This window comes from Lepisma saccharinum, chromosome 13, assembly GCF_977018435.1.
Source record: "Lepisma saccharinum chromosome 13, izLepSacc3.1, whole genome shotgun sequence".
NCBI classification, from domain to species: Eukaryota; Metazoa; Arthropoda; class Insecta; order Zygentoma; family Lepismatidae; genus Lepisma; species Lepisma saccharinum.
Genome location: NC_139241.1, coordinates 17,887,402 through 17,901,276, shown reverse-complemented (window position 1 = coordinate 17,901,276; position 13,875 = coordinate 17,887,402). Strand labels below are relative to the sequence as shown.

General features: G+C 40.4%; 1 protein-coding gene across 1 annotated transcript in view; it reads right to left on the bottom strand.

Annotated features, from left to right (window-relative positions):
• Window positions 1-6,478: 6,478 nt before the first annotated feature.
• The window catches only part of LOC145996711 (uncharacterized), a 41,489-nt gene continuing 34,092 nt past the window's right edge, over window positions 6,479-13,875 (bottom strand). Inside the window, exons 2-4 of the mRNA XM_083133232.1 lie at window positions 9,985-10,152; window positions 7,949-9,189; window positions 6,479-6,526 (exon numbers count right to left, since the gene is read on the bottom strand). Coding sequence (XP_082989358.1) covers window positions 6,479-6,526; window positions 7,949-9,189; window positions 9,985-10,152 — 1,457 coding nt within the window. The remainder of the gene's footprint in view (window positions 6,527-7,948; window positions 9,190-9,984; window positions 10,153-13,875) is intronic.

Genomic DNA, 13,875 nt, shown 5'->3' with positions numbered 1-13,875 from the left:
GTAATTAAGGGGTCCCGGGTTCGATACCCGGTGGAGGCACATAGTGGTTCGGACCCCACTTTAAACTGTAGGTCCAGTCCCCATTAGCCTTACTGTGCATAAAGTGGACTTAAAACAATAACTCAATCAATCAATCGTATTTCTGGCTGCGAATTTAGGCAGGGACGTAATGATAACAATAATACGACGTTACAAAATCATATTAATAATAGTAATAATGATGACGCCTTTAACATTGAAATTATTTTCAAATTTAAATTCCAGCAGTATTCCAGCGCAAGCAACACTTTACATTACGCGAGTGATTTGTAACTCTCCTCCAGACACAAACGTACGCAGGATTTTCTTTCGGGGGGAGGTGGAGAGAGACAATATAAAATATTTGGTAATTACCACATTTGGGATTCCTTTTTAAAGTTGTTCAAAGAGAGAAATGGTATCTAGGGTCATTTTAGGGGGTGTGGGGGTTGCACTTACCAATTTGTTTTTTTCCCCGAGTTCTTTACAGATTTCATTTCAAAATTTTGTTTTTCTCAAAGTTTCGGGAGAGTTGTAGCCTCATCAGCTCCCCCATGTGTACACCAATGCCTCGAGATGTAATAGGAAAAATAGGACGCGTGCCACTTTTCTTTCGAAAATTGTGCACCTCTAAACTTGCACCCTGCATTATCGCAAAACGACGTTGGTGGTTTGTACAAGTGTCATGAAGACACTGACTTAGGTATTTTCACACTTTGTTTATTTCTGTCTCAGTTCGTGTTATCAGTAGGGAGCGCGTTTATAATAGCCACAAACCATGCTAAATAGACAGGTAAATTGGCGCCAAAAATGACAACTTCAAAAAGCCCAAAAGTAGGTAGTAAATATCAACTTGTTATTACCTTTCTTTTCAGTTCATTTGTGAGTTTTCCTTCATTAATTGCCATTTACTTTTATTCTATGTATATTTTATTTTTCAAATTTTGTACCGCTTTTTTGTTACTTTTAGTTAATCGCAATGTTGACGATTATGAATGACAATTAATGAAGGAAAACTCGCAACCGGCCATCACAATTATATGTAATATGCAGAATATTATTAGCGACTCAAATATTCTGGTTTTTCTTGTTGTTTTTTAACATTCTCAAGAATAAATTCACATTTTTGCTTTATATTGCATATTTCTTATAACGACACGTTCACCACGGCGGGCCTCCCAGGTGTGGTTTACCACGTTCCCTTATAACCAAAGAGTGCCAGGTTCAAGTCCCGATGGAGGCACATTACACGATGGGTCGGAGTCCAATTGACATTATAAATCCAGTTCCAATTAATATATTTGAGCATAAAATGGACTTTAAACTATTTTTGATTACGATTACAAGTTATTGTAATAATGAAAGAAAATAATATCTCCTTCAGGATTCAAACCTAGGACTCAGTTTTACAGAAATTGTAATCTCTAGGCCAGTGGTTCCCAAAGTGTGCGCCGCGGCGCCCTGGTAGGCTTACGGGGTCGCCGCGTGATGTTCCAATATTTTCAATGAAATTCAGTCATCGATATGATTGTTCCAAATACATGTTCTTATTTTGTACTTGTTGCATAAAAAATGTTTCTGAATTTTAAATATGTTTATTTTTTTAACTTAAGGCAAGCAACGTAAGCACACTAACAGAGCGTTACAAGTGTTAGATAGGGCCTCCCCGGTGGCGTAGTGTTAGAGTTCGCCACCTTGTAATTAAGGGGTCCCGGGTTCGTTACCCGGTGGAGTCACATAGTGGTTCGGATCCCACTTTAAACTGTAGGTCCAGTCCCAATTAGCCTTACTATGCATGGATTTAAAACATCAATTCAGTCAATCAAAGCAAGTACTAGATAGGCCTACATTCATTACGTAGGCGCTGTGGAAAAATCTTGAAACACGAAGGGTGCCGTGAAACGAAAATGTTTGGGAACCCCTGCTCTAGACAGTGGAGATAGCTTTGTTCCTTCGTTCGTCAGTGCTGTATATATTTTTTAAAACAATGCAAATATAGGTAAAAATTATTTCTCCGTTCTGCGAGGTATCGGCAGACCGTTAACATCTGCTAGCAATGCCAACAATGCATTAGTGTACATGTTATTATCTCGGCTTCCACTCTCTCCGACATTCATTCTAAACCATGGCATTACTTATTTAATTTATTCCAGTGTTCGTGGCGGAGTGGTAAGCGTAAAGGGCTACGAAATCAGAGATCCCATGTTCAAACCTCCACCAGCCATTGGTGACTCATTCTGTTTGTCTATGCTCCCATCACTTTTCCATCCGTCCATCATTCATCAATCCACATCGACTTGTCGTAAAAATTAACCTACGAGATAGGAAAAAAGGTAAAATAGTCAAAATGGAAACCTATTGAATTTTAGCCGCCTCAGTGGCTGAGCACGTTAGCTCCCGAATTACGATTTTGTCCCCAAATGTTCTATGTCCTCTTCATTCACAAATAGGAGGCCAATCGGGACTGGACGTACAGTTTAAAGTTTGATCAGAACCACTATGTGCGTCCACTAGATATCGAACCAAGGATATATATGGAATTATATGGTGACGACATTACCACTACGCGATGTCCTCCCCTGGACAGGCAGGCGTGTCTTTTGTTACTGTCCATTCATTAATTTCTTGTATCACCGTTACATATCTTTGACGAAAATCAAAGTACATTCAGTGTTCGAATTAAAATGGGGGTGTGAGTTTTTAATTTAACTCCTGACCATGTAAAGAATTTACCCTCATAAGTATATTCTAGATCATATTTTGCCATTGCTCAGAATTTGACGCAATGATTTCTTTCAATTTCAAGTAAATGTTACATTAATATCAACATATATATTGTCAGTTTCTGAACTAAATTTTACATTAAAATTAATACTGTTGTTGGTTTGCAAATTACAATATATATTTAATGAGAAAATATTTCCTGATTAATTTGCCTTCCTCTAAGAAAAATAATTCTGATATTAAATTAAAGTCCACTGAGACGAGATCAGTGATTACTGAAACCTTGTACACTAATTGGAAAATTTGTGTTATTTACTTTGAACCCAAGAAATTTATATAAATCAGTCCGTATGTTTTAGATACGGGATTCTTGAAACCCCTCCCCTAGAGAAATTTCTGCCCAACGCAGTTGGCTTTCTATCAGGTACAATTCTCAAAATTAGAATAGGGAAGCTGTGAAATTTTTCCCTCACCATTTTTTCAATTTGAACACTGGATACAGACATACACATATTTCATTTTTTAAATTTAATCTACGAACATACACACACACACACACACACACACACACACACACACACACACACACACACACACACACATATATATATATATATATATATATATATATATATATATATATATATATTATATATATAATTGTTTTACAAAACTGATTGGTACTCACTTTGTAATTCGCCCACAGTTCCATGCATTTTAGATGGTATGACGTTCCTTTGTGTTCCTTGATTTTTTCACATGCTTTCTTCCAGTTTCGCATCCCTATTTTCCTGAAATTTGGTTCTGCATATCCTGAATCTGTGCCAAATTTACGGCATAGAAAACAAAAGCATGCGTCAAGTTCCACACTATATTCTAGCCACGGCGCAGATGCAAACCAGTATTTTTGAAATGACCGCTTTCGCTTTCCGAACGTAGTATTTAGATAGTTTTGCAAAAGTGGTTGCCTAGGATTATCTACCCCAAGATCAGTAATTGTTTTCACATTAGTACATTCACTTGTTTTGTCTAACTTTGGAACGTCAGAACTTGGACCAACACCCTCTTCATTGCCGTCATCTTCCACATGTTTTGAGATAGTTTTAAAATATCCGGTTTTGATAAATTTATCCATTCAAGATGGAAATGCACAACAACGCTAGAACTCTTCCCACACACGAACAAATACACAGTGACCGTAGGAACCCGATAGCAGACCTTCCTCGCAAGCAAGAACACAAAGCTAATCTGTTGCTCTGAAGCTGAAGCATAGAGCAATTTTAAATCTCAGAACAATGTCAGTACTGGAGAACTCTCTCCATAGCCTATGTCGCTCGACCACCTACTGTTGACCGCTCGGCCACGGCGGAGTCTTTGATTCCATCTGTATTGGAAGGGTCATTTGCAACAAAAGGGTCGGATCTCTGGTTTCCAGGAACTTAGGGCAAGGGTAATAACCTCTAAGCAGGCAGATTTTATGACCTTGGTTATAATCTGGTAAGCAAGGAAAGGGTGGAATTTTGCTGTCCTACATTTTCTTCCGAAGATTTTTTTCGGAACAGTGTTTCCAACTCTGCTACAAATTTACCAGAAAATAATATGTAGTATTAATTTAGGATAATTTTTAATCGATCAAAATATTGTTTGGGGGGGCCAGAGTTACAATTGCCGGGGCCAAAGCCCCCCCCAGGCCCCCCTAACGACGTCCCTGAGTTTTCCCATTGCCCCTAAACGTTTTTGTGACAATTGAAATCGGCATTTCATCAGTAGTACATCGGAAATACGAATACGTTTACACCCCCCCACCATCACATATGACTATTCAAAGTTTTCCCTTTACAATGCGATTTAAAGTAACACGCAAGCGATTGAAGCGGAACACTTGCCCGGATCTCGCTCGCTGAGGCAACCAGTAGACAAATGTAGAGTCGCTCTTACCCTCACTTCGATCTGCAACCCTGCTCCGAGATTCGGGTCAACGAACCCACGCATATTTTTTTAAATTTTGACTTGCAGCAAACAATCGTACCAGATAATCTTCATTTCAACAGGTTTTTCAGAATCTAGCATCTGTAATACAATTCCATGTACTGTATGCGATGCAACGTGCTTCAAGTAAGGAACTATATATTTCTGCTCAAGTCTCGCGAACTTGCCGTTCGAAGACGCGTTGCCATCCCACATTCATTATCTGAATCCAAATCAGTTTCGTACAGTTTATTATGTTTATGTTTCGTGCTTATTTTAATGGTTATTTATTATACGTTATTATATTCTGCAAGAATACTCTCATTGTGACATTTTGAAATTCCTTCCCTTGTATATTAATCTATTGAATTTAATTCCCTTGTTTTTCTTTTATCCGAGTGCAGACAGTGAAAGTATGAACGCTGTAGGTTTGCAATGCTGTTACGACGTCACTGTCAAGATAGGTTGCACCTTAGTATAGTTCAATCATCATAAATATTTCCTCATTGGTCGCCACTCGCAGCTCGACACCTCGCCATACTCATACAGTTTTCCTCTTCTTCCCATTGCCTCACGAGATCGAAACACAAAAACTCTATATTCTGTGGCAGAAACCTGTGGCGAGCAAGGTTCAAGTTCGCATAGCGATCAAGTGAGCAGCGCTCGCGGAGCAACGCCTAATTGGCCGTCAAGTAGCTGAGCGATCACGTTGCTCGCTGAGCGCTCAGATACTTGACGCGCCCCTGCAAGACTCGAACCCGGGTCTCTGGCATACCGTGCCTTTGCTCTAACCACTGAGCTACCGAGCCGGCTTGGCCTCTCCTGATTTTTCTCTATCGCTGTTTTACCTACGTGAAATCGTCTCTGCCTGTGCTACCGCAACGGGATCTGCCTTTGAAAGGCAATAGACTTGGACGTTGCCTGGTTCCTCCCAGCGTAGAGATTAGGGATGTGCGCAGTGGCGGCTCGTGGTGAACCAAAGTGGAGGGGTGATAGCTAAAAAATTTCCTCTTTTGGTTTGCTTTATTTTACTTCGCCTTTTGTGCCACATTTGGCTAATTTGCGAAGATGGGGATGAGTGATATGATGAAATTGATGAATGGACATTTACAAACATCCATGCCCAGGCCGGGATTCGAACCCGGGACCCCTGGCGTCGTAGCGCGATGTACTAATCACTTCGCCACGGGGGGCGGCACAAATTTGTTCTACTAGTAATGTGAATTTAAATTATGAATTTCGTATAACAGCCAACGTGATAAGAAATTGATACGTTCGTGTTTACCGAATATCATGTTTTACACGTTTGCACATATTATAATAAATTAATAATTATTTAACAGTAATGCGAAGAAGATGGAGGAATAAATAGAATTCTAACAGATTTAGTCGTTTAACAGAGGGAAAAATTCAGAAGAAGGGATATTAATTTTTACACAACTTGATAAGCGCAATGACGAATATTTACGTGCATTGATAGTAATAATTTACAGTAAAAAAGTTACACAGAAAAAGTTTCCTGTCCAAAATGAGTAATTGACATGTGAAATAGGGCACCAAAATAAATATCTCACTGGAAAGGTGATATCTGCGTTACCAGAAGCTCTAAAGTAAAAACTTCAAACTTACCAAAAATCTTCAGACATGCTTGTAAGTGAAATTCATCCTTCTGTCCTTCAACGCGAAATTTGTGAGTGGACTCACGACCTCCCTTCTTGTACACTTGTTCTAGATTCAAATTCGGCCTAGGTTCTTTATGTTTATTTTTTCATCCAGACTTCTGGTAGGAAAACTTCTCACCAACAATTTCTCCACACTGTTCATTGCGACAAATGCACAATTACAGCACACAACTACCGAAAAAGCTTCACTTTTCTATGGAAAACGAAGAAACAACAAGTGTCAATACTATCGTCTTCCCATCAGGTCGTTTTATTGCTTCGGGGTTGCCAGACAATTTTGCCAGATTTTAAGAAATTTGTAATTTACAGGTTCCTGTAGCGGCTCTTGGTGAGTTTAGATGACGAGTTTCTAATTTATTTAACATCCGCCCTGAAAAGAAATTGGACAACTTTGTCACATTATCAGGATTTTTTTCAAACGTGCTAATCAAAACATGTAATTAAATCTACATGATGTACTCCACATCATTGCAATCCAAATGTACTTTCCACTAAACTCAGAAAAAATACAACGCATATTTACGATAATTTTGCGTGTAACAAGAATCTATAGCCGACTTCCATGGCTAGCATACCGTATTACAAAGCCAGGGCTCGTGGGTTCGAATCCCGGCATGGGTATGTGTGTTCTTTGCGAGTGTCCCTCCATCAATGTCATTATATCATCACTCATCCTCATCGTCGTGATTACCGAAAAGTAGCAGAAAGCGACGGTAAATAACAATAATCAAGCAAGAGTCTGTACATTTTCAGTTACCGATATTTTCTTTCCTCATTGGAAATTGCGTTATTTATTGCCCTACTCTTATGTCATAAATGAATAAGATTATGGAAAACAGAATGATTTTTACAACGGTTGGTAATTTTCTTTCTTATGTTAACTTCCTTGCTTCTGGCAACTCTTCATTGTTTACCGTTCTCCGGAGAGAGGGCCAGTTTCTCCTAGGGGGTGGGTTTCCGACGACAAACCCTCCGTCCTTCCAGGCGCAGATCCCGCAATTCCCTCGCCTCTTACCCCCTCTCGACCGCGCCTGAGAATGCTCTACGTCTCGTAAAGTGCGAGGAAACGGCGAAACGCCCCGCCACATTTCTCTCGAAGTTCCGTATTCCGCCGCACGGTGGCGTGCAAACCTCGCAATTGTCGCGGAAGAATGAATACAGAACCGACTAACCAACGATCTATAAGCAATGGAATATTTGCAATTCAGGCTGTGTCCAAAAGGTACAAAGTAGGGGAAGGTGGGGCAAAGTGAAATAGCTAACAAATAATAATATTTGAAACGCATGTAATTACAGAAATAACAAATCTAAATACACAGTGTAATACCTACATATGTTGGCTACATATAATAAAAACAATGAGATGTAGCCATCTTTACTTTAGGAAAGACATACAATATTTATAAACACTGCAAAAATTTCACTTTGCCCCATATATGGGGCAAAGTGAAAAACTAATTGGGGCAAAGTGAAATACACCAATTATGAAACATACTGTTTCGGATACTGTTGTCTCTTATCATTGCAGGCAAAGGCAAGATGTCCTTAGGGCTCACCTGTTTACACACTTTTGATGAAGTGCTAGGTTGTGGCTGTACCGTTAGGACGTCAAATGGACGAACTTTTGGCTCATCGCGAACTATTTGTACTCCTACTCCTGATGGACCAGCTGATGCCTCTCCTGGAACTGCCGATTGGTTTGGAATTACATCGTCCTCACCTGGAGGTGGTCTGTTCGTCGTTTCTGCAGCTACAAAAGCCTCTTCCGGAAAGATGTTGGGGTCACAAGGACAGATTCCAGTTGACCTGAATCCATTTACTGCGGTCACTGTGGTGGCTGCCTTCATGTACGCTTTCCCAAAAAGTTCACCAACTTCAGTTATAGAGACTACCTTTCCTGGGTGATTACGTAGCCACGTTGCACATTCCTGAGAATAAAATGTGCTTAATGGGCCCATGAAGGCAACATCTAGAGGTTGGAGTTTATGACTCGTGTGAGGAGGGATACACAGGATATGCACGTGGTTGTCGCGTGCCTTTAGGACCAATTGAAGGTTCTTTGTGTGGGTCGCGTGGCCATCGAGAATAAGGAGTGCAGGATCATGAACGGAAGGTTTGGTACAATGGATAAAATGATCAAACCACTTTGTAAAAATATCTGTCTGCATCCAGCCTGAAGGGTGGCAATGAACAATCGTATCTGGAGGTGTTCCATGGGAAAAGGCTGGATTATTTCTAACACGTGGAAAAATAAGAAGAGGTGGAATGTAGTATCCTGCTGCACTAAAGCAGATCACAGCAGTTGTTGTTGTTCCTCTTTCTGCTAATGAAATTTGCCCAACTTGTCTCCTACCCTTTAAACTGATAACCTTGGAAGTTTTATTGGGAACAGTGCTCATACCTGTCTCGTCGACATTATAAATGCGACTAGGAGAAAACTTGTGGGTGTCCATCAGTGCTGTAAGGAGATCGAAAAATTTAGCTACAGTTACCTTGTTGAAAGATGAGGCTCTAGCTTGAGAAGTAGACTCTGGAGTTCGAAGTGTTAAAGCAGGATGACGTTTCAAAAATCCATACAGCCAGTCTACACCAGCCATTCCAGACTGCTTAGAGAATGGATGTGTAATATTATTACACTCAGCATACTGAAACGCCAGGCAGCGAAGATCCTTCGTCGTGAGTCCGAATAGTCGTGATTCCATAAGAATGACATGTTCCTCTAATTCTGCCTCCTGAGATTCTGTGAAAATCGTCCTGAATCTTCCTAGTCTTTTCTCACATGACTGGTCAACGTCCACTGCAATAAAGAAAAAAAGTGTTAATACAATTAGTATCAGCCTATTGTAGGTAATTACGTTTGTCACTCAAACCTTCAAATATGTCTATTTTGGTTTACTTTATTTCTCTTTATACTCATAACAATTCAATTTTCACAACAAAACTGAAAAGTTTCCAAACATTATCCTGTGTTACAGTGTAGGTCCACACGTCTAGGTCCTTTCAAATACGGATGGAATGTTTATAGCCTACTGACCATTCATGAATCAATTTATACAATGTTAAGAGCTAATTTTTAATCAAAAACTAACAGTCCAATCAACTGGTATTTATGAGCTGGACAGCAGGCTTCATGGCACAGTGGTTAGGAAACTAGTCTCTAAATCCGACAGTCTTGGGTGCGGTCCCCACGGTGGGTTTCTGATGTCAAAAATGGGGGGGAAATATAAGTTTTATTAGCTACATTATTCATCACATGTAGGCCTTTTATCAATAATTTGTTTAATAATGTTAATTAATAGCAGATAAAGTAATAAAAATAAAGTTAATATATTCATTATTTCTTTTTTCAATCCAATACTGTTTCAAATTAGGTCACATCTTTAATGTTTTCAAGTTGGTATCACAGTGAGGATAAATGTCTTCATAATTGCTTAAGCCTACTTAGGCCTTCTGCTCATTCACAATAAGATTTGATTTAAATTAAACAATGAGAAACTTATTAGCCTACACACTAAAATGCACTAGGCTATATCCATAAGCTGCAGTTCTACAAAAATAAAATGTATTAAATAATACAAATTGAAACTCTTACCATCTCGTTTTACTCGACGGTACAGCGTGGCAACAGGAACGGCGAATGAGTCAGCAGCCTTCTGGAAACTTATAATATTTTCTTTTATAGCTGTTACAGCTAGAGCCATAGACTCCTCTGTCCAGGATTGCTGATTAGTTGTGCGTTTGTAATTACGTACCATCTTGCCTGAAACAAGAAGATGTAACATAAATAATACACAATTTTATTGGAATTGTATTAAAATCTAACCATTACTATTTAGATACTTCGAGAAACTGTAGCCCGGGGCAAAGTGGAATAACATTTCTCTTTGCCCCTTTCATTTTGCCCCTGGCACACAGTACAGGTTTATAAATTATTTGCATTTAATTTATTTCGTCTTTACACATTTTGCCATTGCCACATGATGCATGACTTTATAAGTAATGATAAAAATATCAAGAGAATAATGTTAACAAAATACATACCTCTCAGTGTGCAACGAAGCAGGGCGCCAATATTACAAGACCATGTGCTCCAAACACTTTCTTTGTTACTGAAGCCGGAGGAAAAGTTGTCGCGTGCTGCCACCTATGAGGGAGATGCACCTGTACGTGATGGTGACAATACATCGGCAAACCAAAAGATGGCGCTGCGTGTGTGCTTGGCAATTCGATCATTTCACTTTGCCCCTTATTTCGCTTTGCCCCACTTTCCCCTACATACTTGAAGTACAGTCTTGACGGAAGTGACGTCACCTAGTGCAGTTCGAAAGCGCCAAGCAAACGAGTGTACAAGACCAGAGGACGCAGCACACGAGCGGTGCACACTTGCGATCTGTGCTTGCTTTTCATTTGTTAAAAAAAAATGGACGTCTGAAGTCAATCAGCTGGTAGTTGTAGTTCTTCCATTGTGTGGAAATGTAAGTAAACAAGTTTTTAAAATACTATGTAATTTTATTTATTGGTTTTATTCATATATGCGTGGTTTCTTTCTTCTATAGTGAGAAGGTGTTTAAAAGTGAGAAAACAATTTATTTTCCCGCGATCGTAAACCATGTTGCGGAATGTGTGAAAATTAATTTGAAAGAGCAAATTTCTTTCATATTTCTATAATTAATAACGTGCTGTGTTATATAAACTGCACGCCGAGTCATGTGTGTGTTGTTCACGGAATACAAGAGTGGCACATACAGTCGATGTTTGATAATTTTAGTTTCGAAGCAACTTTTGTTGCATTCCTCACTTGTGTTGGCGCTGCAGTCGAAGTGCAGTTCGAAAGCTTTCCGCTTCCAGGCTTCAAGACCGGACTGCGAGTATGCTCTCGAAGTATGCTCGCTTCAAGTATGGTCTTGCAGCTTTCGGACACAGCCTCAGACAATGTAAAAGCTAATATATAAATGTTAATGTAATGTTTGTTCACTTGTGGCAGTGGCGTGGCGTGACTTTTTCAAAAGTGTTACCGGCCATCTCCACCCTACCGCCCCCCTAAAAACATGCCTTTGATCTGGATTTTTGTCCTCTTTTTTTTTTAATCCGCTCAATGATTTAATTAGCCACAATCACTCCTAGAAAGAACTACTACCACTCATGAGATAGTTACCGCGAAAACCCAGTGAATAGTAGTCGAGCCTTGTCAACCATCTCTGTTTCTTTGCAAAGAGGTGGAAAGGGGAAGAAGAACCACACATTCGGGTCAGTTTGTAGTTTCCGCGTGGAGCAGACGACAGAATTCCCCTCTTCCAGCGGTGGGAGGAAGTCCAGATTACAGCGCCTAGAATAACGTAGTGTGGAAAACGGCATGCTTCTGCGCTCTCAGGCTGGTTCCACTCGAAAATGATCCGCTAGAGGCGCTGGTGTTGACCCCGGTGCTTGGTGTTCGACTGCTTATAATGGAAGTAAATGGAGTTTTCGCTGCAACGTCTGATTCTTTTACATGAAGCATTTCTATGAATGTGATAATTGCTATGATATTTGGTACAGTGGTCGCGAAGATATTAACGAACATTCTAGACAGTCGACCACGTCCTGTTATCGTCATACTTTCGTTAATAATACGGGAGAAAAAATACGCGTGGAATGTTCTTGGCAACTAAATTTTTGTGTATGAATTAGGTTCATTATTATTATCATCATCATCATTTCTTTTAAAGATATACACACTGAAGCATTTGTATTTTTGATATTTACTGTCTCTTTTCTTCCGCTTTAAACTAATCGCGGCGATGATGATTGCATGAAACGACAAAGGGAACCCCACAAAACTTTCTTAGTGCCATCGACATGAGTGTAAGGAAACTTTCAAACCAATGGGACAAGCGACACGGGATGTTCACACTGTCACACTAGTGACACACATTTCCAGACGTAAAATAGCATTCATTGCACATGAGGGTCCAAACAGCAAACGACACGTTCATATGGCGTATTCGCGTGCTACTTGTTACTTCGGTCGGAAAGCTCCTTAAAGGAAGGGTGCTGAGACCGAAGCGACGCGCTACAGGGGGAGTTCCCAACTAAGTGACAAGCGACATGGTGCCTTCAGTCTATTAGCAAGCGTTGCTTGCGAACAACAGATAGGCGACACGATAAACCGCACATTACAACAACAGATCTAGGCGACACGATAAGCCACACGTGTCGCTTTGTCGCTTCTCCGTCGCTCAAACTGGGCCATTTCCTCAATAGCTTGCAACATGTTGCCGTGGTTTATTGTTCGCGCATACGCGATGCAATGAGTGTCTTGCTTTAGTGAGATTCCGCACCAAAGCGACAAGCGGCATGCGACACTTATCGCTTGAGCATTTCACCAACCGAACGCTGGCCTGTGCTTCCCGTCATGCCGCTACGATGTGAAATGTTGCTCTTGATTGGCTTCTTTCCAAGCAACATGTGTCACTTCGGTATGAAAGTTGCCTTGGACCGAATGACCCGTGTCGCTTTGGTGTGAAATCCTCGTCTCGTTTATCGCGTGTCGCTTTGGTGTAAAATCTCCTTGAGGAAACGGTGCAGTCAGAGCTTTTGTCCCTACGGTTTGAAAGGCTGCATTGATTTCCGACTGCTCGCTTTCAAGCGACATTTGTGGTTTGTCGCCTCGGTATGAAATATCTCTCAGGATACTATTTATATTCTAATAACATAGAAAAATAAACTCTAATACACAGTCCAAGACCTGACGTCCGGAATCACATTGCGATGTTTTTCTTGTGTTACGCATGCTATTTATTTATTAATTTTATTTTACTTTTCTTTCCAAATTAATGCCATTTCGTGACTGCAAATCACTCCACAAATATAACTGTTTCCATCAATTCACTTACCGCCTTTCTAGAGAAACAAATCTACACAATATATTCCAAAAACTATCTAAGCCGCATTATTTCATAACAAAATTAGCACCTGGGTCGATCGCACTGCCATCTACTTGTCATCGTCTCGGGGAACCAGTTTCTTGGGTCGTTTTCCACACTACGTTATTCAAGGCGCTGTAGTCCAGATGTACGTACTACTGTTGCCAACTTAGTTTTTCGGAACAAGGTTTGTCCAAATCGGAATCGCATCAAGTGCTTATCTTTTCTTCTATTACTGAACGGTCTCAGTTGTAGTTAAATCCAGCTTTGGCTTTGCAGTCTAGCTCTTGTTGCTTCAGGGAAATAGTATCCCCGTTTTAGGCGGGATTTAGCTCTTTTCTGGAAATCCAATGTGACAACACTTGCTGATCCGGTATGCCGCAGCGGCAACAGGGCCCCTAAACAGGCATATGAATAACCCCCTAGCACACTTGCCTCCAAATCTTTCCCCGCTGTTCCCTTGCATTGGCGGGCGCCCTTTCCTCCTGTTGCCTCTTGAGGGTAGCGGAACGGCCTCTCTCTTCTCTTCGCTTTTTTCGGCTGCAGCAAAAAGACCTCTGAAAAATACACTCAACTGCAAC